At 36.9% G+C, this 26426-nt stretch overlaps 1 protein-coding gene across 4 annotated transcripts in view; it reads left to right on the forward strand.

Annotated features, from left to right (window-relative positions):
* Nucleotides 1-26426, forward strand: part of RNGTT (RNA guanylyltransferase and 5'-phosphatase) — a 289984-nt gene that overhangs the window by 80195 nt on the left and 183363 nt on the right. For all 4 annotated transcript variants that reach the window (XM_057528022.1, XM_057528020.1, XM_007195944.2 and 1 more), the window contains exon 11: nt 9065-9229. In XM_057528022.1, the coding sequence (XP_057384005.1) occupies nt 9065-9229 (165 nt within the window). The remainder of the gene's footprint in view (nt 1-9064; nt 9230-26426) is intronic.

The raw sequence follows: 26426 nt of genomic DNA on the forward strand, positions 1-26426 counted from the left end.
CCATATTAATATCTATTGATTCACAGAAGTTTTTCATTTTAATGAAATCCAGCTCACTAGATCTCAAAGTTTGTGCTTTTGTGTCTTGTTTAGGAGATTCAACCATATTTTCCTATAAAAATGATTAATTCATGCTTTTCATCTCTTGGTCTATAATCATTCATTCAGTAAGGATTTATTGAGTACCTGTTGCTAGATGTCATTGATTTTTAAAATTTTAATTTTTTTCCTGCATTTTTTAATTTTATTTTATTCATTTTTTTATACAGCAGGTTCTTATTAGTTATCCATTTTATACATATTAGTGTATACATGTCAATCCCAATCTCCCAATTCATCACACCGCCACCACAGCCCCCTGCCACTTTCCCCCCTTGGTGTCCATACGTTTGTTCTTTACATCTATGTCTCTATTTCTGCCCTGCAAACCGGTTCATCTGTACCATTTTTCTAGGTTCCACATATATGTGTTAATATGTGATATTTGTTTTTCTCTTTCTGACTTACTTCACTCTGTATGACAGTCTCTAGATCCATCCATGTCTCAACAAATGACCCAATTTCGTTCCTTTTAATGGCTGAGTAATATTCCATTGTATATATGTACCACATCTTCTTTATCCATTTGTCTGTCGATGGGCATTTAGGTTGCTTCCATGACCTGGCTATTGTAAATAGTGCTGCAATGAACAGTGGGGTGCATGTGTCTTTTTGAATTATGGATTTCTCTGGGTATATGCCCAGTAGTGGGATTGCTGGATCATATGGTAATTTTATTTTTAGTTTTTTAAGGAACCTCCATACTGTTCTCCATAGGGGCTGTATCAATTTACATTCCCACCAATAGTGCAAGAGGGTTCTCTTTTCTCCACACCCTCCCCAGCATTTGTTGTTTGTAGATTTTCTGATGACGCCCATTCTAACTGGTGTGAGGTGATACCTCATTGTAGTTTTGATTTGCATTTCTCTAATAATTAGTGATGTTGAGCAGCTTTTCATGCGCTTCTTGGCTGTCTGTATGTCCTCTTTGGAGAAATGTCTGTTTAGGTCTTCTGCCCATTTTTGGATTGGGTTGTTTGTTTTTTTGATATTGAGCTGCATGAGCTGTTTATATATTTTGGAGATTAATCCTTTGTCCGTTGATTCGTGGGCAAATATTTTCTCCCATTCTGAGGGTTGTCTTTCATCTTGTTTATGGTTTCCTTTGCTGTGCAAAACTTTTAAGTTGCATTAGGTCCCATTTGTTTATTTTTGTTTTTATTTCCATTACTCTAGGAGGTGGATCACAAAAGATCTTGCTGTGATTTATGTCAAAGAGTGTTCTTCCTATGTTTTCCTCTAAGAGTTTTATAGTGTCCGGTCTTACATTTAGGTATCTAATCCATTTTGAGTTTATTTTTGTGTATGGTGTTAGGGAGTGTTCTAATTTCATTCTTTTACATGTAGCTGTCCAGTTTTCCCAGCACCACTTATTGACGAGACTGTCTTTTCTCCATTGTAGATCCTTGCCTCCTTTGTCATAGAGTAGTTGACCATAGGTGCGTGGGTTTATCTCTGGGCTTTCTATCCTGTTCCATTGATCTATATTTCTGTTTTTGTGCCAGTACGATACTGTCTTGATTACTGTAGCTTTGTAGTATAGTCTGAAGTCAGGGAGCCTGATTCCTCCAGCTCCGTTTTTCTTTCTCAAGACTGTTTTGGCTATTCAGGGTCTTTGTGTCTTCATACAGATTGTGAAATTGTTTGTTCTAGTTCTGTAAAAAATGCCATTGGTAATTTGATAGGGATTGCATTGAATCTGTAGATTGCTTTGGGTAGTATAGTCATTTTCACAATATTGATTCTTCCAATCCAAGAACATGTTATATCTCTCCATCTGTTTGTATCATCTTTAATTTCTTTCATCAGTGTCTTATAGTTTTCTGCATACAGGTCTTTTCTCTCCCTAGGTAGGTTTATTCCTAGGTATTTTATTCTTTTTGTTGCAGTGGTAAATGAGAGTGTTTCCTTAATTTCTCTTTCAGATTTTTCATCATTAGTGTGTAAGAATGTAAGAGATTTCTGTGCATTAATTTTGTATCCTGCTACTTTACCAAATTCATTGATTAGCTCTAGTAGTTTTCTGGTGGCATCTTTAGGATTCTCTGTGTATAGTATCATGTCGTCTGCAAACAGTGACAGTTTTACTTCTTCTTTTCCCATTTGGATTCCTTTTGTTTCTTTTTTTTCTCTGATTGCCATGTCTAAGACTTTCAAAACTATGTTGAATAATAGTGGTGAGAGCGGACATCATTGTCTTGTTCCTGATCTTAGAGGAAATGCTTTCAGTTTTTCACCATTGAGAATGATGTTTGCTGTGGGTTTGTCATATATGGCCTTTATTATGTTGAGGTAGGTTCCCTCTATGACCACTTTCTGGAGAGTTTTTATCATAAATAGGTGTTGAATTTTGTCAAAAGCTTTTTCTGCATTTATTGAGATGATCATATGGTTTTTCTTCTTCAGTTTGTTAATATGGTGTATCATATGGATTGATTTGCGTATATTGAAGAATCCTTGCATCCCTGGGATAAATCCCACTTGATCATGGTGTATGATCCTTTTAATGTGTTGTTGGATTCTGTTTGCTAGTATTTTGTTGAGGATTTTTGCATCTATATTCATCAGTGGTATTGGTCTGTAATTTTCTTTTTTTGTAGTATCTTTGTCTGGTTTTGGTATCAGGGTGATGGTGGCCTCATAGAATGAATTAGGTAGCGTTCCTCCCTCTGATATATTTTGGTAGAGTTTGAGGAAGATAGGTGTTAGCTCTTCTCTAAATGTGTGATAGAATTCACCTGTGAAGCCATCTGGTCCTGGACTTTTGTTTGTTGTAAGGTTTTTAATCACAGTTTCAATTTCATTACTTGTGATTGGTCTGTTCATATTTTCTGTTTCTTCCTGGTTCAGTCTTGGAAGGTTATACCTTTCTAAGAATTTGTCCATTTCTTCCAGGTTGTCGATTTTATTGGCATAGAGTTGCTTGTAGTAGTGTCTTAGGATGCTTTGTATTTCTGCAGTGTCTGTTGCAACTTCTCCTTTTTCATTTCTAATTTTATTGATTTGAGTCTCTCCCTCTTTTTCTTGATGAGTCTGGCTAATGGTTTATCAGTTTTGTTTATCTTCTGAAAGAACTAGCTTTTAGTTTTATTGATCTTTGCTATTGTTTTCTTTGTTTCTATTTCATTTATTTCTGCTCTGATCTTTATGATTTTTTTCCTTCTACTAACTTTGGGTTTTGTATGTTCTTCTTTCTCTAGTTCCTTTAGGTGTAAGGTTAGATTGTTTATTTGAGATTTTTCTTGTTTTTTGAGGTAGGCTTGTATAGCTATAAACTTCCCTCTTAGAACTGCTTTTGCTGCATCCTATAGGTTTTGGGTCGTCATATTTTCTTTGTCATTTGTCTCTAGGTGTTTTTTCATTTCCTCTTTGATTTCTTCAGTGATCTCTTGGTTATTTAGTAACGTATTGTTTAGCCTCCATGTGTTTGTGTTTTTTATGTTTTTTCCATGTAATTGATTTCTAATCTCATAGCGTTGTGGTCAGAAAAGTTGCTTGATATGATTTCAATTTTCTTAAATTTACTGAGGCTTGATTTGTGACCCAATATGTGATTCATCCTGGAGAATGTTCCATGTGCACTTGAGAAGAAAGTGTAATCTGTTTTTGGATGGAAGGTCCTATAAATATCAATTAAATCTATCTGGTCTATTGTGTCATTTAAAGCTTGTGTTTCCTTATTAATTTTCTGTTTGGATGATCTGTCCATTGGTGTAAGTGAGGTGTTAAAGTCTCCCACTATTATTGTGTTACTGTCAGTTTCCTCTTTTATAGCTGTTAGCAGTTGCCTTATGTATGGAGGTGCTCCTGTGCTGGGTGCATATATATTTATAATTGTTTTATCTTCTTCTTGGATTGATCCCTTGATCATTATATAGTGTCCTTCCTTGTCCTTTGTAACGTTCTTTATTTTAAAGTCTATTTTATCTGATATGAGTATTGCTAGTCCAGCTTTCTTTTGATTTCCATTTGCATGGAATATCTTTTTCCATCTCCTCACTTTCAGTCCGTATGTGTCCCTAGGTGTGAAGTGGGTCTCTTGTAGACAGCATATCTATGGTCTTGTTTTTGTATCCACTCAACAAGCCTGTGTCTTCTGGTTGGAGCATTTAATCCATTCACGTTTAAGGTAATTATTGATATGTATGTTCCTATGACCATTTTCTTAATTGTTTTGGGTTTTTTTAAAAAATTTTATTTATTTATTTATTTACTTATTTTTAGCTGTGTTGGGTCTTCGTTTCTGTGCGAGGGCTTTCTCTAGTTGTGGCGAGTGGGGGCCACTCTTCATCGCGGTGCGTGGGCCTCACTGTCGCAGCCTCTCTTGCTGCGGAGCACAAGCTCCAGGCGCACAGGCTCAGTAGTTGTGGCTCACAGGCCTAGTTGCTCCGCAGCATGTGGGATCTTCCCGGACCAGGGCTCGAACCTGTGTCCCCTGCATTGGCAGGCAGACTCTCAACCACTGCGCCGCCAGGGAAGCCCTGGGTTTGTTTTTGTAGGTCCTTTTCTTCTCTTGTGTTTCCCACTTAGAGAAGTTTCTTCAGCATTTGTTGTAGAGCTGGTTTGGTGGTGCTGAATTCTCTTAGCTTTTGCTTGTCTGTAAATCTTTTGATTTTTCTGTCTAATCTGAATGAGATCCTTGCTGGGTAGAGTAATCTTGGTTGTAGTTTCTTCCCTTTCATCACTTTAAACATATCATGCCACTCCCTTCTTCCTTGTAGAGTTTCTGCCGAGAAATCAGCTGTTAACCTTATGGGAGTTCCCTTGTATGTTATTTGTTGTTTTTCCCATGCTGCTTTCAGTATTTTTTCTTTGTCTTTAATTTCTGCGAATTTCATTGCTATGTGTCTCGGCGTGTTTCTCCTTGGGTTTATCCTGCCTGGGACTCTCTGGGCTTCCTGGACTTGGGTGGCTATTTCCTTTCCCATGTTAGTTAAGTTTTCAACTGTAATCTCTTCATGTATTTTCTCGGGTCCTTTCTCTCTCCTTCTGGGACCCCTATAACGCGAATGTTGTTGTGTTTAATGTTGTCCCAGAGGTCTCTTAGGCTGTCTTCATTTCTTTTCAGTCATTTTTCTTTATTGTGTTCCGCAGCAGTGAATTCCACCATTCTGTCTTTCAGGTCACTTATCCGTTCTTCTGCCTCAGTTACTCTGCTATTGATTCCTTCTAGTGTATTTTTCATTTCAGTTATTGTTTTGTTCATCTCTCTTTGTTCGTTTTTTAATTCTTCTAGGTGTTTGTTCTCTAATTCTTCTAGGTCTTTGTTAAACATTTTTTACATCTTCTCGATCTTTGCCTCCATTCTTATTCCGAGGTCCTGGATCATCTTCACTATCATTATTCTGAATTCTTTTTCTGGAATGTTGCCTATCTCCACTTCATTTAGTTGTTTTTCTGGCGTTTTATCTTGTTCCTTCATCTGGTACATAACCCTCTGCCTTTTCATCTTGTCTGTCTTTCTGTGAATGTGGTTTTTGTTCCACAGGCTGCAGGATTGTAGTTCTTGCTTCTGTCTGCCCTCTGGTGGATGAGGCTGTCTAAGAGGCTTGTGCAAGTTTCCTCATGGGAGGGACTGGTGGTGGGTAGAGCTGGGTGTTGCTCTGGTGGGTAGAGCTCAGTAAAACTTTTATCCACTTGACTGCTGATGGGTAGGGCTGGGTTCCCTCCCTGTTGCTTGTTTTGCCTGAGGTGACCCAACACTGGAGCCTACCCAGCTCTTTGGTGGGGCTAATGTTGGACTCTGGGAGGGCTCGCACCAAGGAGTACTTCCCTGAACTTCTGCTGCCAGTGTCCTTGTCCCCACGATGAGCCCCAGCCACCCCATGCCTCTGCAAGAGACCCTCCAATACTAGCAGGTAGGTCTGGTTCAGTCTCCTATGGGGTCACTGCTCCTTCCCCTGGGTCCCGATGCGCACACTCTTTTGTGTGTGCCCTCCAAGAGTGGAGTCTCTGTTTCTCCCATTCTTGTCGAAGTCCTGCAATCAAATCCCGCTAGCCTTCAAAGTCTGATTCTCTAGGAATTCCTCCTCCTATTGCCAGACCCCCAGGTTGGGAAGCCTGATGTGGGGCTCAGAACCTTCACCTCAGTGTGTGGACTTCGGTGGTATAAGTGTTCTCCAGTTTGTGAGTCACCCACCCAGCAGTTATGGGATTTGATTTTATTGTGATTGTGCCCCTCCTACCATCTCATTGTGGCTTCTCCTTTGTCTTTGGATGTGAGATATCTTTTTTGGTGAGTTCCAGTGTCTTCCTGTTGATGATTGTTCAGCAGTTAATTGTGATTCTGGTGCTCTCGCAAGAGGGAGTAACTATTTCATTGGTTTTTTAAGTCACAGTTTTTCACATTTCTGATAATAAGATATATTTATAATTGAAAGTGTTATATATTTAATTCTTTAATTTACTGTGGAGCTTTCATTGATGGTTAACCACTTTGTTTATTTTGAATCATCAAATCAAGGTCACTATTAGAAAAAATTTTTTTGAAATAATTGTTTAAAACTTTTCAGTTCCTTAGTTTATTATTTTGTACAGCAAGAATTTCATTGATAATTTTTTATATGTCAGGTATTAGTCTAGGTATTGAGTATGCCCAGAAGAATAGTACATAATTTCTTGCCTTCCAGGGAGTTTATAATTTAGTGCCGTAACCTCCAAAGGAGGCTACTTCCACAACAGTTCATTGGAATTTGGAAAGAAAATTGGAGAACTCCTGTTTATTCTTAATCTATTATTTAATTTTTGTCTGTTTTATAACATATTATACAGTTGTGCATGTATGCAATTTATTAAAAATTAATATGCATATATTATACACAGTTGTTCGGATATGTGTTTAGATTGGATACAAAATCAAAAGAAATTTGCAGGGACTTCCCTGGCGGTCCAGTGGTTAGGACTCCATGCTTCCACTACAGGGGGCATGGGTTTGATCCCCAGTCGGCGAACTAAGATCCCGCATGCTGTACGGTCAAAAGAAACAACAAAAAAAGAAATTTGCAGACCAGTGGTCTTATGAATGGGGATGTAAATGTAAAGAAATATTATAATAGTATCATAAGTATAATGTCAAAGATATAGAAATATATGCGAGGTACCAGAGAGGTGAGAATATTCCAGCTTACCCTGGGTATACTTGAGTTATTTGAAGTGTGGACTTGTAGACAGAGAAAGTGATACAGATTAATTTTGAAGGAGTGAGCCTTAGAAGTCAGGAGCATTAGATGGTTTTTAGTGTACTTGATGTATGGTGAGATGTGAGACATAGCAGGAAATGAGAACGGATTAGTGGGTAGGAGCCCAGATTACTTGAATAAGGCATTTTAGCTTAGTTCTTTGTTCTGTATATAATAGGACACTACTGAAGGGTTTTAGTTATGGTAATGATATGATCATATTTTTATTGTTTTGAAGGATAACTCCACTGGCAGCGTGGATAGTGTTTTGAAGTGAGAAAGAACTCAAAACAGGGAGGCCAGTTAGTCAATAGTTATTGAGCACTTCCTGTAGTCTATTCTCAACGATTCAATACCTATCTATCAGGAGCTTCCTTTATGATAGGCAACACAGATTTGAAGGTGAACTTGATTTCAATTTATTCTAGTTGTTTTGGTGAATTTTAAAGTGAAGAGTATCTAGGAGGGAATTTAGACTACTTACAATTTTTTTAAAACAATTTTTAGAGTTTTAATTTTATTTCTTAAAAAGAGGGCTTGCTTGTTTCACTTTAATTTTATAGGGGTCTCAATTCATCTAATAAATAAGCCTAACATTTTAGGTTTTTCAACCTTGTTGATGACATAGGTGACATGGAAAAGTTTGCACATGGACTGTGTGGTTATTTACTAACATTTCTTCAGTAAATACCCTTTACAAACAGTTGTATGCCTTTATGTAAAGGGAACATACTCTACCTTATACCTAGCTCTTGCTCACTTGTCTTGCTCCTGATTCTTTGCCGAGTATCAAAATTGTCATCCTTCCAAAGCTGAGAAAAAGTCATCCTTGAGGCATATTTAATGTTCACAGATTAAGCAAGTGTTGCCACCCCTTTGTAAACAGTAGATTGGGTAAAATGTTAGGTTGAGTGATATAGATTAGAGACGAGGAAGAAGGCAGAAAAGATGGGAAAAATGCATAGAAGTGTGTCCAATTGCAGAATAAAGAAGAGGGTACTTGATATACCATTGAGGTGATGCTGCTAATCTGGACCACTGCTGTCACCCAGGTGATATGTTATAGCTGTATTTGTATATACCATTAGGAGAGGACAAGCCCCTACCCTCAGCTCATACAAAAGTATACATGTGCTTTTTATTTCATGGTTCAAACCATATATATATACCATAATATATATACTGTATATATACATATGGGGGAAGAAGAAAACTTTTGTTTTTGAATATATCATATAAACCTTTTCTATATTAGTTTTCAGAGTTGAGAATGTATTTGTTTAATAAATATCTTCTACTTCTTGAAGGCTGTAAAGTGTTAGCACTTTAAAGAACAAAAAACATTATAGGTGACTTTTTTGCTTATTTTGGTGTGTTGTTTGCTTGTACTCTCCTGACTATGTGGATTTTAGTTTTTACACAGGTTTTACTAATTCATGTAAATAATAAAAATGATTAGTGAGTATATTAATACTTTAACTCAGATGTGAAAACTTTGGATCAATTTATATTTGAGGAGATTTATACCATTTTCCCATACTCTTTTATATATTTATAATTAAAATAAGTAACTGTGTATGTGTGTGCTTTTGCATGTTTAGGTATGCTTCTGTCATTAGTCAAATTAATTATCAGGGCTGGCATGTACGGTTGTTCATGCTATACACTGGGCAACTCCAAAGGCTGCTGTTTATATAGACTGCTATGTATAGTGTATCAGCCCGATAATTATGCTGATAAAATAGTTTTTAGTGTTGAAATTTAAACAATTGTCTTGTTTAATTCAGGCACAGCCAGTTGGAGATTGTGATTTTAATATTCGTCTGCAGTGTATAGAACGAGAAATAATAAATCCTCGACATGAAAAAATGAAGACGGGGCTCATTGACAAAACACAGGAACCATTTCGTGTCAGAAATAAGCCATTTTTTGACATCCATGCTTCAAGAAAGGTAAAGTTTTCTAATTAATACTTGCAGTGTAACAAAATTCAGCTTGCAAAAGGAATATGAATGACATTTTGAGGCCCACTTGTCTTGATTTTTCCAGAAATTACTTGAATTGAATATAGCACTATATTGGACAAACGTGTAATTCCGAAGTCTGCTTTTTAGCAAGATCCTTTTTTTTTTTTTTAAATTGAAGTATAGTTGATTTACAATGTTGTGTTAGTTTCTGGTGTACAGCAAAGTAGTTCATATATATATATATATTTTTTTTTTTTCTTTTTCAGATTCTTTTCCATTATAGCTTATTACATGGTATTGAGTATAGTGCCCTGTGCTATACTGTAGATCCTTGTTGTTTACCTATTTTATTTTAGTAAGATTCTTAGTGACAGAAACTTAAGTTAGGTTACTTCCTTGTTTTCCTTTCTTTTCTTTTTTCTTTTTTTTTAAAAAAAATTTATTTATTTATTTATTTGGCTGCGCCAGGTCTTAGTTGTGGAACGCAGGATCTTTGTTGCTGCGTGCAAGGTCTTCGTTGTGGTGTTCCGGATCTTTACTTGTGGCATGTGGGCTCTTAGTTGGGGCATGTGAGATCTAGTTCCCTGACTAGGGATTGAACCTGGGACCCCTGTGTTGGGAGTACAGAGTCTTATCCCCTGGACCGCCAGGCAAGTCCCCCTTGTTTCTTATAATAGTTTTTTGATTCATGGCTATTGGTTCATATTATGTTTTTTAAAAAGCCGTAAACAGGATAGAATTATATAGAGTGAAAATCACCTGTTAAGCCTTCTGGAGGTGAACAGTGTTTACTACGTAGTCTTATTTTAAAAATTAATTTACATAGATATATACATACACATGGAAGGTTTTCTTTTGTTATTTATTTTTGTTTTTTTGACAGTGAAAACCCGAGACTTATTTCACTTAACAACACAACTTGGAAATATTTCCATGTCATGTAAAGAGATTTATAACTTCCACACAGTATTTGACAGTAAAGATGCACCATGGAGTTATTATGTTTTGGAAGAGGGGTGGTTATGATAGAATAATATAGGAAATATAGCAATGTAAGCAATTAAATGTTTTAAACTTTTTTCTAATATAATCTCACAAGTTAGATGATGTAAGTTTTTGTTGTATTTTAACTTCTTCTCAAGTCCACTCAATTTGGTATTACCCCTTGGATGTAATATTAGCAGTAATCTCAGCACTGTTGAATGCCTATCTTTTCTTCTCAACAAATACAAAGTTATCATTCTACTTTCATTTATTTTGCATAATGCCTGCTTGGCATGGGACTGTTGGTTGACTTCTGGTGCCATGGCCTTCCCACAGTTCACTGCTCACCTTTTGTGTCTGTTTTGGCAGCAGGAATATTATAGGGGTGCCTAAAAGAGCCATACAATTTTGTGCCCTGCCCAGTCGGTAGGGTAAGGATAATGTTAACACTGAACATGGGTCACACCTTTCTAAATTTTTAATACAGTGTAAAAGTTGGTCAGAGGCCAAATTGTTTCAGTTTGCATTCGTTTTTTAAAAAAAGTATTTTGACAGCTTGTGCTGTCATAATTCAAAGTTCAGCATTTAAGAAAATGTGTCTTAATGTAGTTTTATTAGTCAGAATCAGTGCTGCTTAGAAATGCTTAGAAAATTGTTCTTTAGGGATCTGAGGTATATAGTTATGTCGAACAACTTTTCATGTAGTTTTTCACTAGAAAAAATGATGCTCTAATTTTTTTCCTTTCTACTTAGCTTATATAACCACCCTTTGAAATCATCATAGGAAATTCTATTTTTTAAGCAGTTCTAATATTTGGAATTTTAAATATAAGTCTCCTCTTCCCTCCTTTTCAGTTTTTACTGTTATTTTTTGTCCTCAATTTCTCTTACCGAAGTGTAAAGTTGTAGAATACAGAGGGAAAGCATATTTTGCAGCAGAGTTGGTCTAAAGGGTAAGACTGTAGTAACACCAGTTATAGAATAGTAGCTACGATTGACAGGTTATTGCTCTAGAGTTGCTTATTATTTTTATCTTTGCTAATGGGAATTGTAAAACAGTGGTGTTATGAATGATGCAGCATTTGTCAGGGAAGTACGTACCATTTTTATGAGAAAGGCTAGTTTTTTATGGTTTTTAACAAAATTTACAACTCTGAAAAATGCATCCTTTTGGGTAGAAAACAGTAGAATTTCATTTCTGTCTATAAAAACTTGAAGATAACTTTGATTTTAGGAGTTTATTAACATAGCTCTATAAACAACCTCTCCATTTTGTTGAATTTGATCTGTCAAACTAGTGAAGGGATAATGAGTTGTTTAATTTTTAACTTAATATACATACATGGGTGTTAGAATACAGCATCCTAAATAGTAATAAGAAGTAGCAGTTTCTTAAATTACAACTTTATTTTCATTTCCAGTTTGAAGGCCAATTAAAAAAGAATTATTTGAATAGATTAAATGTGGTTAACAAAATTTTAAAAGTCAGACAGACAGCAGATAGTTTCTATTTATCATCATCTCAGAAGAGTAACCATTGCTATTAGCATTTATTGTATCCATCAGAATTTCTTTATCCATGTGCAAGCAATACATTTATTTATATTCTTACCACCCTTACCCGAGAGATGATTCTTAACGCCCTTTTCTGTACTTACTTTTTTTTACTTAATTTATTTTGAGTCCCCTTGCCCCAGTTTTGGTACATGGAGATCTCCTTCAATCTTTTTTTTTAATAGATGCACAGATTTCCATCTTATCAGTGTACCATAATTTAATTAACTAATCCATAGTCATAGACATTTGGGTTGTTTTTAGCCTGTTGATAGGTTTTTGTTTGTTTGATTTGCATATGGATATCCAGTTGTTTCTGCACCAAGTATTGAAGAGATGGTCCTTTTTTCATTGAATTTCTTTTGCATCTTTATAAAAAATAAGTTGTCATGTATGTATGGGACTATTGCTAGATGTTCTGTTCTATGCCCTTGATCTGTTTTATCTGTCTTTGTGGTAGTACTGTCTTGATTACTTCTGTTTATAATAAAGATTGAAATCAGACAGACTTGATCTTCCAACTTCCTACTTCTTTTTTGAAGTTGTTTTGCCTCTTCTAGGCCTTTGTGTTTTCATTGAATTCTCTTGTTCCATCTGATTCTTGTTTATAATTATTTTTCAGTTGATCCTCTTGGATTTTCTGAGTATCCAGTCATATTAGATGTAAATTGACATAGTTTTACTCTTCCTTCCTTCCTTCCTTCCTTCCTTCCTTCCTTCCTTCCTTCTTTCCTTCCTTCCTTCCTTCCTTTTCTTTCAACATCTTTATTGGAGTATAATTGTTTTACAATGGTGTGTTAGTTTCTGCTGTATAGCAAAGCGAATCAGCTATACATAAACATATATCCCCATATCCCCTCCCTCTTGCGTCTCCCTCCCACCCTCCCTATCCCACCCCTCTAGGTGGACACAAGGCACCGAGCTGATCTCCCTGTGCTATGCGGCTGCTTCCCACTAGCTGTTTTACATTTGGTAATGTATATATGTCCATGCCACTCTCTCACTTTGTCCCAGCTTACCCTTCCCCCTCCCCATGTCCTCAAGTCCATTCTCTATGTCTGCGTCTTTATTCCTTTCCTGCCCCTAGATTCTTCAGAACCTTTTCTTTTTTTGTTTTTCGATTCCATATATATGTGTTAGTATATGATATTTATTTTTCTCTTTCTGACTTACTTCACTCTGTATGACAGACTCTAGGTCCATCCACCTCACTACAAATAACTCAATTTCGTTTCTTTTTATGGCTGAGTAATATTCCATTGTATATATGTGCCACATCTTCTTTATCCATTCATCTGTTGATGGACACTGAGGTTGCTTCCATGTCCTGGCTATTGTAAATAGTGCTATAATGAACATTGTGGTACATGACTCTTTTTGAATTATGGTTTTCTCAGAGTATATGCCCAGTAGTGGGATTGCTGGGTTGAATGGTAGTTCTATTTTTAGTTTCTTAAGGAACCTCCATACTGTTGTCCATAGTGGCTGTATCAATTTACATTCCCACTAACAGTGCAAGGGGTTCCCTTTTCTCCACACCTTCTCCAGCATTTATTGCTTGTAGATTTTTTAATGATGGCCATTCTGACTGGTGTGAGGTGATAACCTCATTGTAGTTTTGATTTGCATTTCTCTAATGATTAGTGATGTTGAGCTAATGTGTTTCATGTGTTTGTTGGCAATCTGTATATCTTCTTTGGAGTAATGTCTATTTAGATCTTCTGCCCATTTTCAGATTGGGTTGTTTGTTTTTTTGATATTGAGCTGCATGAGCTGCTTGTAAATTTTGGAGATTAATCCTTTGTCAGTCGCTTCATTTACAAATATTTTCTCCCATTCTGAGGGTTGTCTTTTTGTGTTGTTTATGGTTTCCTCTGCTGTGCAAAAGCTTTGAAGTTTCATTAGGTCCCATTTGTTTATTTCTGTTTTTATTTCCATTTCTCTAGGAGGTGGGTCAAAAGGATGTTGCTGTGATTTATGTCATAGAGTGTTCTGCTTATGTTTTCCTCTTAAGAGTTTCAGTGTCTGGCCTTACATTTAGGTCTTTAATCCATTTTGAGTTTATTTTTGTGTATGGTGTTAGGGAGTGTTCTAATTTCATTCTTTTACATGTAGCTGTCCAGTTTTCCCAGCACCACTTATTGAAGAGGCTGTCTTTTCTCCATTGTATACTCTTGTCTCCATTACCAAAGATAAGGTGACCATATGTGTGTGGGTTGATCTCTGGGCTTTCTATCCTGTTCCATTGATCTCTATTTCCGTTTTTGTGCCAGTACCATACTGTCTTGATTACTGTAGCTTTGTAGTATAGTCTGAAGTCAGGGAGCCTGATTCCTCCAGCTCTTTTTTTCTTTCTCAAGATTGCTTTGGCTATTCGGGGTCTTTTGTGTTTCCATACAAATTGTGAAATTTTTTGTTCTAGTTCTGTAAAAAATGCCATTGGTAGTTTGATAGGGATTACATGGAATCTGTAGATTGCTTTGGGTGGTATAGTCATTTTCACAATGTTGATTCTTCCAATCCAAAAACATGGTATATCTCTCCATCTGTTTGTATCCTGTTCAGTTTCTTTCATCAGTGTCTTGTAGTTTTCTGCATACAGGTCTTTTTTCTCCTTAGGTAGGTTTATTCCTAGGTATTTTCTTCTTTTTGTTGCAGTGGTAAATGGGAGTCTTTCCTTAATTTCTCTTTCAGATTTTTCATCATTAGTGTATAGGAATGCAAGAGATTTCTGTGCATTCATTTTGTATCCTGTAACTTTACCAAATTCATTGATTAGCTCTAGTCGTTTTCTGGTGGCACCTTTAGTTTTCTGGTGGCACCTCTCTATGTATAGTATCATGTCATCTGTAAACAGTGACAGTTTTACTTCTTTTCCAATTTGTATTCCTTTTATTTCTTTTGCTTCTCTGATTGCTGTGGCTAGGACTACCAAAACTATGTTGAATAATAGTGGTGAGAGTGGACATCCTTGTCTTGTTCCTGATCTTAGAGGAAATGCTTTCAGGTTTTCACCATTGAGAATGATGTTTGCTGTGGGTTTGTCATATATGGCCTTTATTATGTTGAGGTAGGTTCCCTCTATGCCCACTTTCTGGAGAGTTTTTATCATAAATAGGTGTTGAATTTTGGCAAAAGGTTTTTCTGCATCTACTGAGATGATTATATTGTTTTTCTCCTTCAGTTGGTTAATATGGTGTATCACATTGATTGATTTGTGTATATTGAAGAATCCTTGCATTCCTGGGATAAACCCCACTTGATCACAGTGTATGATCCTTTTAATGTGTTCCTGGATTCTGTTTGCTAGTATTTTGTTGAGGATTTTTGCATCTATATTCATCAGTGATATTGGTCTGTAATTTTCTTTTTTTGTAGTATCTTTGTCTGGTTTTGGTGTCAGGGTGATGGTGGCCTCATAGAATGAGTTTGGGAGTGTTCCTTCCTCTGCAATGTTTTGGAAGAGTTTGAGAAGGATGGGTGTTAGCTGTTCTCTAAATGTGTGATAGAATTCACCTGTGAAGCCATCTGGTCCTGGGCTTTTGTTTGTTGGAAGATTTTTAATCACAGTTTCAAATTCAGTGCTTGTGATTATTCTGTTTATATTTTCTATTTCTTCCTGTTTCAGTCTCGGGAGGTTGTGCATTTCTAAGAATTTGTCCATTTCTTCCAAGTTGTCCATTTTATTGGCATATAGTTGCTTGTAGTAATCTCTCATGATCATTTGTATTTCTGCAGTGTCAGTTGTTACTTCTCCTTTTTCATTTCTAATTCTATTGATTTGAGTCTTCTCCCTCTTTTTCTTGATGAGTCTGGCTAGTGGTTTATCAATTTTGTTTATCTTCTCAATGAACCAGCTTTTAGTTTTATTGATCTTATCTATTGTTTCCTTCATTTCTTTTACATTTATTTCTGATCTGATTTTTGTGATTTCTTCTGCTAGCTTTGGGGGTTTTTTGTTCTTGTTTCTTTAATTGCTTTAGGTGTAATATTAGGTTGTTTATTTGAGATGTTTCTTGTTTCTTGAGGTAGGATTATATTGCTATAAACTTCCGTCTTAGAACTGCTTTTGCTGTATCCTATAGGTTTTGGGTCGTTGTGTTTTCACTGTCATTTGTTTCGAGGTAGTTTTTGATTTCCTCTTTGATTTCTTCAGTGATCTCTTGGTTATTTAGTAGTGTAGTGTTTAGCCTCCATGTGTTAGTAGTTTTGACAGAGTTTTTCCTCTAATTGATATCTAGTTTCATAGTGTTGTGGTCGGAAAAGATACTTGTTACAATTTCAGTTTTTTAAAATTTACCAAGGCTTGATTTGTGACCCAAGATATGATGTATCCTGGAGAATGTTCCATGACCACTTGAGAAGAAAGTGTATTCTGTTGTTTTTGGATGGAATGTCCTATAAATATCATTTAAGTCCATCTTGTTTAATGTATCATTTTTTTTTAAACGGATAGGCAAAGCACACTCAGCCCAAATCAATTTAATCATTGTTCTCCCTGTAGTTTTTATTAATTAATTAATTTATTTATTTTTGGCTGTGTTGGGTCTTCGTTTCTGTGCGAGGTCTTTCTCTAGTTGCGGTGAGCGGGGGCCACTCTTCATCGCGGTGTGCGGGCCTCTCACTGTCACGGCCTCTTGCTGCAGAGCACAAGCTCCAGACACGCAGGCTCAGTAGCTGTGGCTCACGGGCCCAGTTGCTCCGCGGCATGTGGAATCTTGCCAGACCAGGGCTCGAACCTGTGTCCCCTGCATTAGCAGGTAGATTCTCAACCACTGCGCCACCAGGGAAGCCCTAATGTATCATTTAAAGCTTGTGTTTCCTTATTTATTTTCATTTTGGTTGATCTGTCCATTGGTGAAAGGGAGGTGTTAAAGTCCCCTACTATGATTGTGTTACTGTGTATTTCCTCTTTTATGGCTGTTAGCATTTGCCTTAAGTATTGAGGTGCTCCTCTGTTGGGTGCATAAATATTTACAATTGTTATATCTTCTTCTTGGGTTGATCCCTTGATCACTATGTAGTGTCCTTCTTTGTCTCTTGTAATAGTCTTTGTTTTAAAGTCTGTTATGTCTGATATGAGAATTGCTACTCCAGCTTTCTTTTGATTTCCATTTGCATGGAATATCTTTTTCCATCCCCTCACTTTCAGTCTGTATGTGTCCCTAGTTCTGAAGTGGGTCTCTTGTAGACAGCATATATATGGGTCTTGTCTATGTGTATGTCTTTGGTTGGAGCATTTAATCCATTTACATTTAAGGCATTTATCAATATGTGTGTTCCTATTACCAGTTTTTAATTGTTTTGGGTTTGTTATTGTAGGTCTTTTTCTTGTCTCATGTTTCCTGCCTAGAGAAGTTCCTTCAGGATTTGTTGTAAAGCTGGTTTGGTGGTGCGGAATTCTCTTAGCTTTATTTTGTCTGTAAAGGTTTTAATTTCTCCGTCGAATCTGAATGAGATCCTTGCCAGGTAGAGTGATCTTGGTTGTAGGTTTTTCTTTGTCATCACTTAAAATTTGTCCTGCCACTCCCTTCTGGCTTGCAGAGTTTCTGCTGAAAGATCAGCTGTTAACCTTATGGGGATTCCCTTGTATGTTATTTGTTGTTTTTCCCTTGCTGCTTATAATATTTTTTCTTCATATTTAATTTTTGATAGTTTGATTAATATTTGTCTTGGCATGTTTCTCCTTGGATTTATCCTGTCTGGCACTCTGTGTGCTTCCTGTACATGATTGACTATTTCCTTTCTCATATTAGGGTAGTTTTCAAGTATAATCTCTTCAAATATTTTCTCAGTCCCTTTCTTTTTCTCTTCTTCTTCTGGGACCACTGTAATTCGAATGTTGGTGCGTTTAATGTTTTGCCAGAGGTCTCTGAGACTGTCCTCAATTCTTTATTTTTTTTATTTGTGTGTGTCTGTGCACACGCATCTCAGTGTCATTTTTTTTCACACACACACACTGTATTTTATTTTTACAAGAGATAAATAGACTGACACCAAGCATTGTACATGGATGACCACAACAAAAGCAACAATGATTGCAATTACCAAACATGAAACACACTCATACTATGTCATAATATTGACATTCAGTCCAGTAATCCTCCACTGTAACAGCTCCTTTACTTTGCAGTGAAAATTGATTTGTATATTCTTTGCCTCTGAGTCCTTGTGGGATTTTTTTTTTTTAATTCAGACAGAAAGTCACAAAAATTATACTCATCCTCATCAGTTCACTCAGTCCCATGTAATTAATTTTTTCTTTTCATCTTGATCTTTTGTTAGCACTTTTATGAGTTCATCAGTTTTTCATTAGAGTTCTGAAAATGCTTATTCATTCAGTTCAGCATTACAGTCAGTTACCAGAAACCTGTACTTGTCAGAGTCTTTTCCATGAATTTCTTAAAGATGAAACCCTTTTATAGGAACATATTTGCAAAAGCATCAGAGTACACCCAGAACTATCTGTAAATGACAAAAGACTTGAAAATGACCACAGTTAAAGATTTGATGAAAGTTCATAATAATGCAGTTGACAAGAAAATTAGTTATTTCTGAGATATACATTTTAAGGTAATAACTAGGATTATGGCTTATAACATTATACCAGAACATATAAGATTTTTAGAAATTTCATGTAATGTCTGAAACATTTAGTTTATATTAACATATTTCCATACAAATAACCCAATGAAAGTTTAGTATTAGTTGTTTTCTTTGTTTGTTTTTTTATACTGCAGGTTCTTATTAGGCATCAATTTTATACACATCAGTGTATACATGTCAATCCCAATTGCCCAATTCAGCACACCACCATCCCCACCCCACCGCAGTTTTCCCCCCTTGGTGTCCACATGTCCGTTCTCTACATCTGTGTCTCAACTTCTGCCCTGCAAACCGGCTCATCTGTACCATTTTTCTAGGTTCCATATACATGAGTTAATATTGCAGTAGCCTGAGGCACGCCGTGTGTTCTCCCGGGGAAGTTTTCCCTGGATCACAGGACCCTGGCAATGACGGGCTGCACAGGCTCCTGGGAGGGGAGGTGTGGATAGTGACCTGTGCTCGCACACAGGCTTCTTGGTGGCTGCAGCAGCAGCCTTAGTGTTTCATGTCCATCTCTGCTGTCCACACTGATAGCCATGGCTCACACCCGTCTCTGGAGCTCGTTTAGGCGGTGCTCTGAATCCCCTTCCTCGCGCACCCCAAAACAATGGTCTCTTGCCTCTTCGGCAGCTCCAGACCTTTTCCCGGACTCCCTCCCGGCTAGCTGTGGTGCACTAGCCCCCTTCAGGCTGTGTTCAGGCAGCCAACCCCAGTCCTCTCCCTGGGATCTGACCTCCAAAGCCCGAGCCTCAGCTCCCAGCCCCCGCCCGCCCCGGCGGGTGAGCAGACAAGCCTCTAGGGCTGGTGAGTGCTGGTCGGCACCACTCCTCTGTGCGGGAATCTCTCCGCTTTGCCCTCCACACCCCTGTGGCTGCGCTCTCCTCCGCGGCTCTGAAACTCCCCTCCTCCGCCCCCCCACAGTCTCCACCCGCGAAGGGGCTTCCTAGTGTGTGGAAACTTCCTCCTTCACAGCTCTCTCCCAGAGGTGCAGGTCCCGTCCCTATTCTTTGTCTCCGTTTTTTCTTTTTTCTTTTGCCCTACCCAGGTACGTGGGGAGTTTCTTGCCTTTTGGGAAGTCTGAGGTCTTCTACCAGCGTTCAGTAGGTGTTCTGTAGGAGTTTTTCCACATGTAGCTGTATTTCTGATGTATTTGTGGGGAGGAAGGTGATCTCCACGTCTTACTCTTCCGCCATCTTGAAGCTATCTCTTTAGTTTTTTTATACATTAACTTTTCTCGTGTCTAATTCAGTTACACAGAAGTACAATTTTAAATTGTAGTAATAGTTATAGAGATCCTTGTCTTGTTCCTGATTTGAGTGGGAATGTTTCTAGTGTTTCTTTAAAGTATCATATGCTGTCTTTGAGTCTGAAATCTATTTTATCAGATTCAGCAAGTGTATGTTTGGTTCTATTTTACTGAGTCATTTTACTGTTAATCAAGAATAGGTATTCAATGTTTTCCAATTGCTTTTTATCTACTATAGATAGAATACTGTTTTTTTTTTTTCTGCTTAGATTTGTTTATTTTATGTATTAAATGGAAATATATCCTAACACTGAAGCTTTCTTTTATTCCTGGGATAAGCCCTACTTAGTCTTAATATATTATTATTAATTTACTTTTTGAAAAGACTTTATTTTTGGAGCAGTTTTAGGTTCATAACAACATTGAAAGGAAGGTACAGAGACTTCTCATCTGCCTCTAGCCACCACACATGCATAGCCGTCTTCTTTGGTAAAGTCCACATTTTTTCTTTAATGTGACTAAGCCTGAACTGGGATAATTTCCCATTTGCAAAGTTCTGTTTCTGCTAAGTTATTTCTACTAAGTTGTCTTTCTTCATTTCCTGCTTGTCTGCCTCTGTCCACTTCTCCACACCTTTCCCTTAGGGGTAGCTAGTTATGTCCCCTGCAGGGTTGTATGTAGTTAGGATGTAGTGGAATACCATGCAAGGAGTCAATCTTGAATGGTTTTAGGAAATTATGCTTGATTAAAAAAAATAAGCAAGACTCCATCCTCCTCTTTCATCTCACACACTCAAAAAGAAAAAAAAAAAAAGGAAAAGGAAAGGAAAAACAAAAGACCTAATAATCTCTTAATAGTTTCTAGCAGTGAATTTATTGCTTTTCTCTGCTTGGAGAAATTGGAGTCATTTCACTTTCTCATGTCCAGTTTGACTGCTTTATTAAAATTCTGTGGAAAATATTTTTACAATGATTTATTTATTACTGTTTTGAAAGTAAAATATTTGCTATGTAGGATGAAAGAGTAATAAATGTGAAGATCTCCTCTCTAATAACTGTTGAGAGGATTAAGCAGAGAATTACAAAAGCTGTTTTTTTTTTTAGTACATTTAATTTCAAGGCCATGTACTCATCTAGTTTAATAAGGATTTTATAAATATTCATCTATTATTTTCTTGCATACTTTGCTAGGTAGGAAGTTTAGGTTTTATGTATGTATGTATTTCATCTGGCACTCAGATTTACTTTCTAGGTATTGCCTTTTCTGTCTTTTCTTAGTTTATCCTGAAATATAAATTTATGGTTCTTGTTTGTCTAAAACTAGTAGTTCATAAAGAAAATCTAGCCATAAAGTGTGTTATTTATATATATAAACGTTATATGACTTTATCAGTGTTGTATTGTTTGTATCACAGTAAAAGAAAAAGTAGGTTTGAGAGTTTGTTAGTATAACTGTGGTTGAAGAGAAGAAAAGAAACTTGCCTAAATGTGAAGAACTGTTCTTCACACATAGAGATTCTCAATGATTATGCCTAAATTTTTATGTAATTATAGATATAATGGTGAAACTATTTTGGTTTAAAGGCAGACACAAGATGAAATGAGGCTAACTTTATATATTCTCATATTTCTAGTGTTTATTTTTGTATTATCTAGCCTATTAATATGTCATTCATCATTGAAATTGAATATGGCCTGATGGATCCTTTCAATCTCATTCATTTACCATTTCAGAGGAGAATTTAAGAAAATCACCATATTGCATAATAAAGAGAATTCTTAATTGCTTTGGTATAGTGAGCCTCAAGATTTATTGTCCCAGGAAACTTCTTTTGGGGTAGTAAATCTTGTTCACTGAAACATGAAGAAATCATTATATCTGGGGCCAAATATATTTTAAACATTTCTATGGACTCACAATTGTTATATGGGGAAATTTCTGTATGTTTGCTCAGTATAAGAGCTTAAAAATTTTTTTACAATTAACATCCAGGAGATAGGTATTAGTAGATCCAGAAGAAAAAATAATTATTGGCCTCTAAAGTGATTAGGAGGCAGTTTCTTTTCTAAAAAAATCTGATAGATTAATTATTCTAATCATCTGTGGTTGTGAATTTACTACAGGTTGACTTATCACACAAGTGTCTTCAATTTCAACTGAACACTTTTTTTTTTTAAGTGTATAACTCTCATCAGTGTGAGCCAATATTTTGGTATTAATGTCTGACCTAGTAGTTTTATTAGAATTTTAAAATGAAAGATTGAAGTTAAATAATAGCTTTTGCCCTTTCTAGTTGCATAGAAAATTAAGTGAGCCTTCTATTGATCATTGTTGAAATGATGGAGGGTACTTAGTTGCAGCACAAGTAACTTTTATAGTACATCTTTTTTTTTTTCTAAAGAAAAAAAATTCACTGCCCTCATTACCTTGCTTGAAGAGTATAGATAATTAACAATTTCAGGCTTTCTTGAAACCTGCAATTTGTGTTTCAGTTCTCCCCCAAGAACTGAAAAGATGATTATAAATTAGAATGGACTTTGAGACATGGTTGTGAAAATGTAATCTTTTGAGTGGATTAGGAAAACCAGGGACATACATTTTTTAGTTAGATTGTATTTCTTGGTTATCGAACACACATCTAGTCATTTTTATACCCCAAATAGAGCCAGTCTTACCAAAAGTAAAATATAAAAAGAATGTGTCATTGTTGAAGGATTGCAATAAAATTTTAAAATAATTTATAAAATTTCTAGGAAAATAGACTTGGGGCTCCTTATTTTATGTGCTTTACTACTTATGGCAGTAGTAAATATATTTGAATATATATTGTATAATGTTTAGTCATAGAAATTTAGTCTGTGATGATGACCTCACAGGGTGCAAGTGAAGCACTGAAGAACTTGATTGGATTGTAGGGTCACAGATTAACTAATCCTAATATGTGGCATAATCCTGTCAATCTAATTAATTGGGTGTGGTTTTACAAATACTTTCAGAAGTCACTTTAGAGAAGCCTTAAACTCATCAGTTCCAGTATTCTTGCTAATAAGGCTTAAGATTCTGAAGACAAATACATGAGAAAAAATTGTAAATCATAGGTGTGATTCTGGTGCATGGATATCTTCCTTGACTTGTGACAGGGTTACGGCATCATAGCTTAGCTTAGCCAACCTTAAATGTGCTCAGAACATTTACATTAGCTTGCAATTGGACAGAATCATCCAACACAAAGCCTACTTTGTAATAAAGTGTTGAATAGCTTATGTAATTTATTGAGTACTGTTTCAAAAGTGAAAAACAGAATGGTTGTGTGGGTACATAAGAGTTCTACGTGTATAAATTGTTTACCCTCATGATGACTTGGCTGACTAAGAGCTGTGGCTAGCTGCCACTGCCAGCATCACCAGGGAGTATCGTACCGTATTTTACTAACCTGGGAAAAGGGGAAAAGCTCAGAATTCAAAATTCGAAGTACAGTTTCTAGTGAATGTGTATCACTTTCAGACCATCATAAAGTTGAAAAGTAAGTAGAACCATCATAAGTTGGGGACCAGCTATATCTTGTTCTGCAGCTTTAAATAATGAAGTTTCATAATGTTATCAGAGGACTCCCTTGTTCACCCACAACCATGTTTTCTGTACCTTGTTTTACCAAATAAGATGCTATTAATTATAAGACCATTCCCTTATTTTAAGTACCACTGGATTTGAGAGACCTCTGCCAATTAAAATATGCTATATCATCAATTGTAAGATATGTCCTGTTTTCAGAGATGTGAAAAAATATGGGCTGTGAAAAAGGCAATTATATCTTTCCTGATAGAGAGAGGGACTCCATATTTTCTCCATGCTAGCTCATAAAATTGCTTCAAATAAACCAGGTGTTTGAATAGATTAGGCTGAGATCAGAGCATCTATTTGTTTTTTACTTTGTTTTCCACCAGTGTGTGCCATCAGTCTTGCTTACTTTGTTAAACATGTGTGGAGGTTAGTGGGATATTTAAATGAAGTTTATATGAACACATGGAATGTGGCTATCATAAGTACGATGTGCAGAAGAAACATTTAAGAACGGTGGTCATAATCAGAGCAATGTTGTATAGCCAGTGTTTTCTGGGAAGCAATAGTGTACTGTTACTATAGAAGACCAGTATAGAATATGGTTGACCCTTGAATTACACAGGGGTTAGGGGCTCTGACTCTCTGTGGAGTCAAAAATTCCAGTATAGCTTTATAGTTGGTCCTCTGTATCCGTGGTTCTGCATCCTTGGATTCAACCACCCACGGGTCATATAGTACTGTAGTACATATTTATGGAAAAATATCCACATGTAAGTGGACCTGCAGGATGGCGGCACACATGAAGAAGAAGACCATGACCCAAATGCTAAAGTCCTCGTTGTGAGTTTGATAGATGGCATTGAAAAATTAGGGTTAAAGTTAGAGTAGCTGGTGGATATGACCAGAGGATTAGGACTCTTTATACAAAAGCAGAAAGTAAAGTCTTGGAAATAGCTGTAAATTGCTATGAGAGTCTACCATCGAGATGGGGATTATGTGGAGGCATGTGTATTAGTTTCATGAGCTCTTTAAGCACCGCTTTTAGAAGTTGCCCTTTTCATTCTTTCTTCTTGGGGCTCTTTAATCCATGAGCCCCACCTGGCCTTCTCTGTCACTGTATCTGTTAGTGTAATAGACTCTTCCTACTTCAAACCTTCCTCTTAACGTCCTTTTCTTTTCTGTAGTTCATTTGAAATGCTAAGAAGTCATTTTAGAAAAAAAAGATGATTTATATCAGTGGTCCCCAACCTTTTTGGTACCATGGACCGGTTTCTGGAAGCCAGTTTTTCCGCGGACACGGGGTGGGGAGGTGGAGGGGCTGGGGGATGGTTCAGGCAGTAATGCAGGCGATGGGGAGCGATGGGGAGTGGCAGATGAAGCTTGTAGCTTGCCTGCCGCTCACCTCCGCTGTGCAGCCCGGTCCCCAGGGGTGGGGACCCCTAATTCGTATTATCCCCTTTTTCTTCTAAAAGTTTATAAAATATACTTTTGGGGGATACTTAAGGTAAGGAAGAACAGTACTCTAAATATTAAATATCTGCTCTAGTTTACACGTGTTATAATAACAGCTGTATATTTCTTTTTTTTTTAAATTTATTTTATTTATTTATTTATGGCTGTGTTGGGTCCTCGTTTCTGTGTGAGGGCTTTCTCTCGCTGTGGCAAGCGGGGGCCACTCTTCATCGCGGTGCGCGGGCCTCTCACCACCACGGCCTCACTTTGTTGCGGACCGCAGGCTCCAGACGCGCAGGCTCAGTAACTGTGGCTCACGGGCCCAGCTGCTCTGCGGCATGTGGGATCTTCCCAGACCAGGGCTCGAACCCGTGTCCCCTGCATTGGCAGGCAGACTCTCAACCACTGTGCCACCAGGGAAGCCCAACAGCTGTATGTTTCTGAATTAAAATCTTATGGTAATTTGCCATGTTTGTTGAATTATAAACCAAAAGAAAATATATTGAGGACATTAAAGGAATAGTATCATTATCTTTTATTTATTTATTTATTTATTTAAATTTATTTATTTTTGGCTGTGTTAGGTCTTCGTTGCTGTGCTCAGGCTTTCTCTAGTTGTGGCGAGCGGGAGCTACTCTTGTTGCAGTGCACGGGCTTCTCATTGTGGTGGCTTCTCTTGTTGCAGAGCATGGGCTCTAGGCTCGTGGGCTCAGTAGTTGTGGTTCCCAGGCTCTAGAATGCAGGCTCAGTAGTTGTGGCGCACAGGCTTAGTTGCTCTGCGGCATGTGGGATCTTCCCAGTCCAGGGCTCGAACCCGTGGTTAACCTGACACTTTGAGCTTATTTTCTTAATCTATTGACTTTTTAAATGATAGTATATTTGACTATGTTTTTAGGTGCTTAAAATACAGGAACAATTAGGTGTGATACTTAACCTCACAGAGATTACATTTGAATAGAGGAAGTTAAACTGTTAAATGTCGAATCATCTTACTTCTGTACAGACAGAATGTTTTAAAACTAATAGGCTGTGGGAGCACAGGTGGGGGAGATAGACTTGGATGGTGAAGGAGGGTGGAGATAGGATGAGTTAGTTATTGCTTATGTTCAGAAATAAGCCTAAGAGTGTTGTTGTTGGTTTTTTTTTTTGAGGAACTGGAGGAAAAAAAAATATGGCTACCCCCTAATTTTGATGGAATGACCAGAAAAACCAAGCTGTAAAAGAACCGAGAATGTATTGATAGTAGCTTTTAGTCCTAGCTGTGTGAGGTGAGATAACTAACTCTACTAAATCCAGATGTATGGCACGAGGAGGTTCAGAATACCTGGATGTTACTTTTTGCTGTCTGAGAAGATAGGAATTTAAGTGAAAGTCTTATATAATATGTTTAGGATTCCTTTTAGGCGTATTAGACCAAACTTCTTTATACTGTAGAGTACACAACCTCTGTATCCATGTTTGGAAATAATGAGAGAGTCTCCCCCAACTTGACCTGTGGGGTTCCCCCCACCCATCTTTTAGACTGATTTCATCTAGGAAAATAAATGAAGTTTTAAATACCCACATTCCTGGGTCACCTTTTCTAAATCTTGGTGTATTGTAAATCAGTGTTTTATCAAGATATAATTAGAATAGATTTTATTACTGATTCTAGGAGGTTCCCAAAGAGATTTTTGAATGTTATTTTCAAGTAGAATATTGAATGACTTATAGTTTTATATACTTAAGAACAAGAGTAATAAATCTAGGATGGCGATATTTTTAGTTTAAGCACATTGC

The sequence above is a fragment of the Balaenoptera acutorostrata genome, chromosome 14, assembly GCF_949987535.1.
Source record: "Balaenoptera acutorostrata chromosome 14, mBalAcu1.1, whole genome shotgun sequence".
NCBI lineage: Eukaryota > Metazoa > Chordata > Mammalia > Artiodactyla > Balaenopteridae > Balaenoptera > Balaenoptera acutorostrata.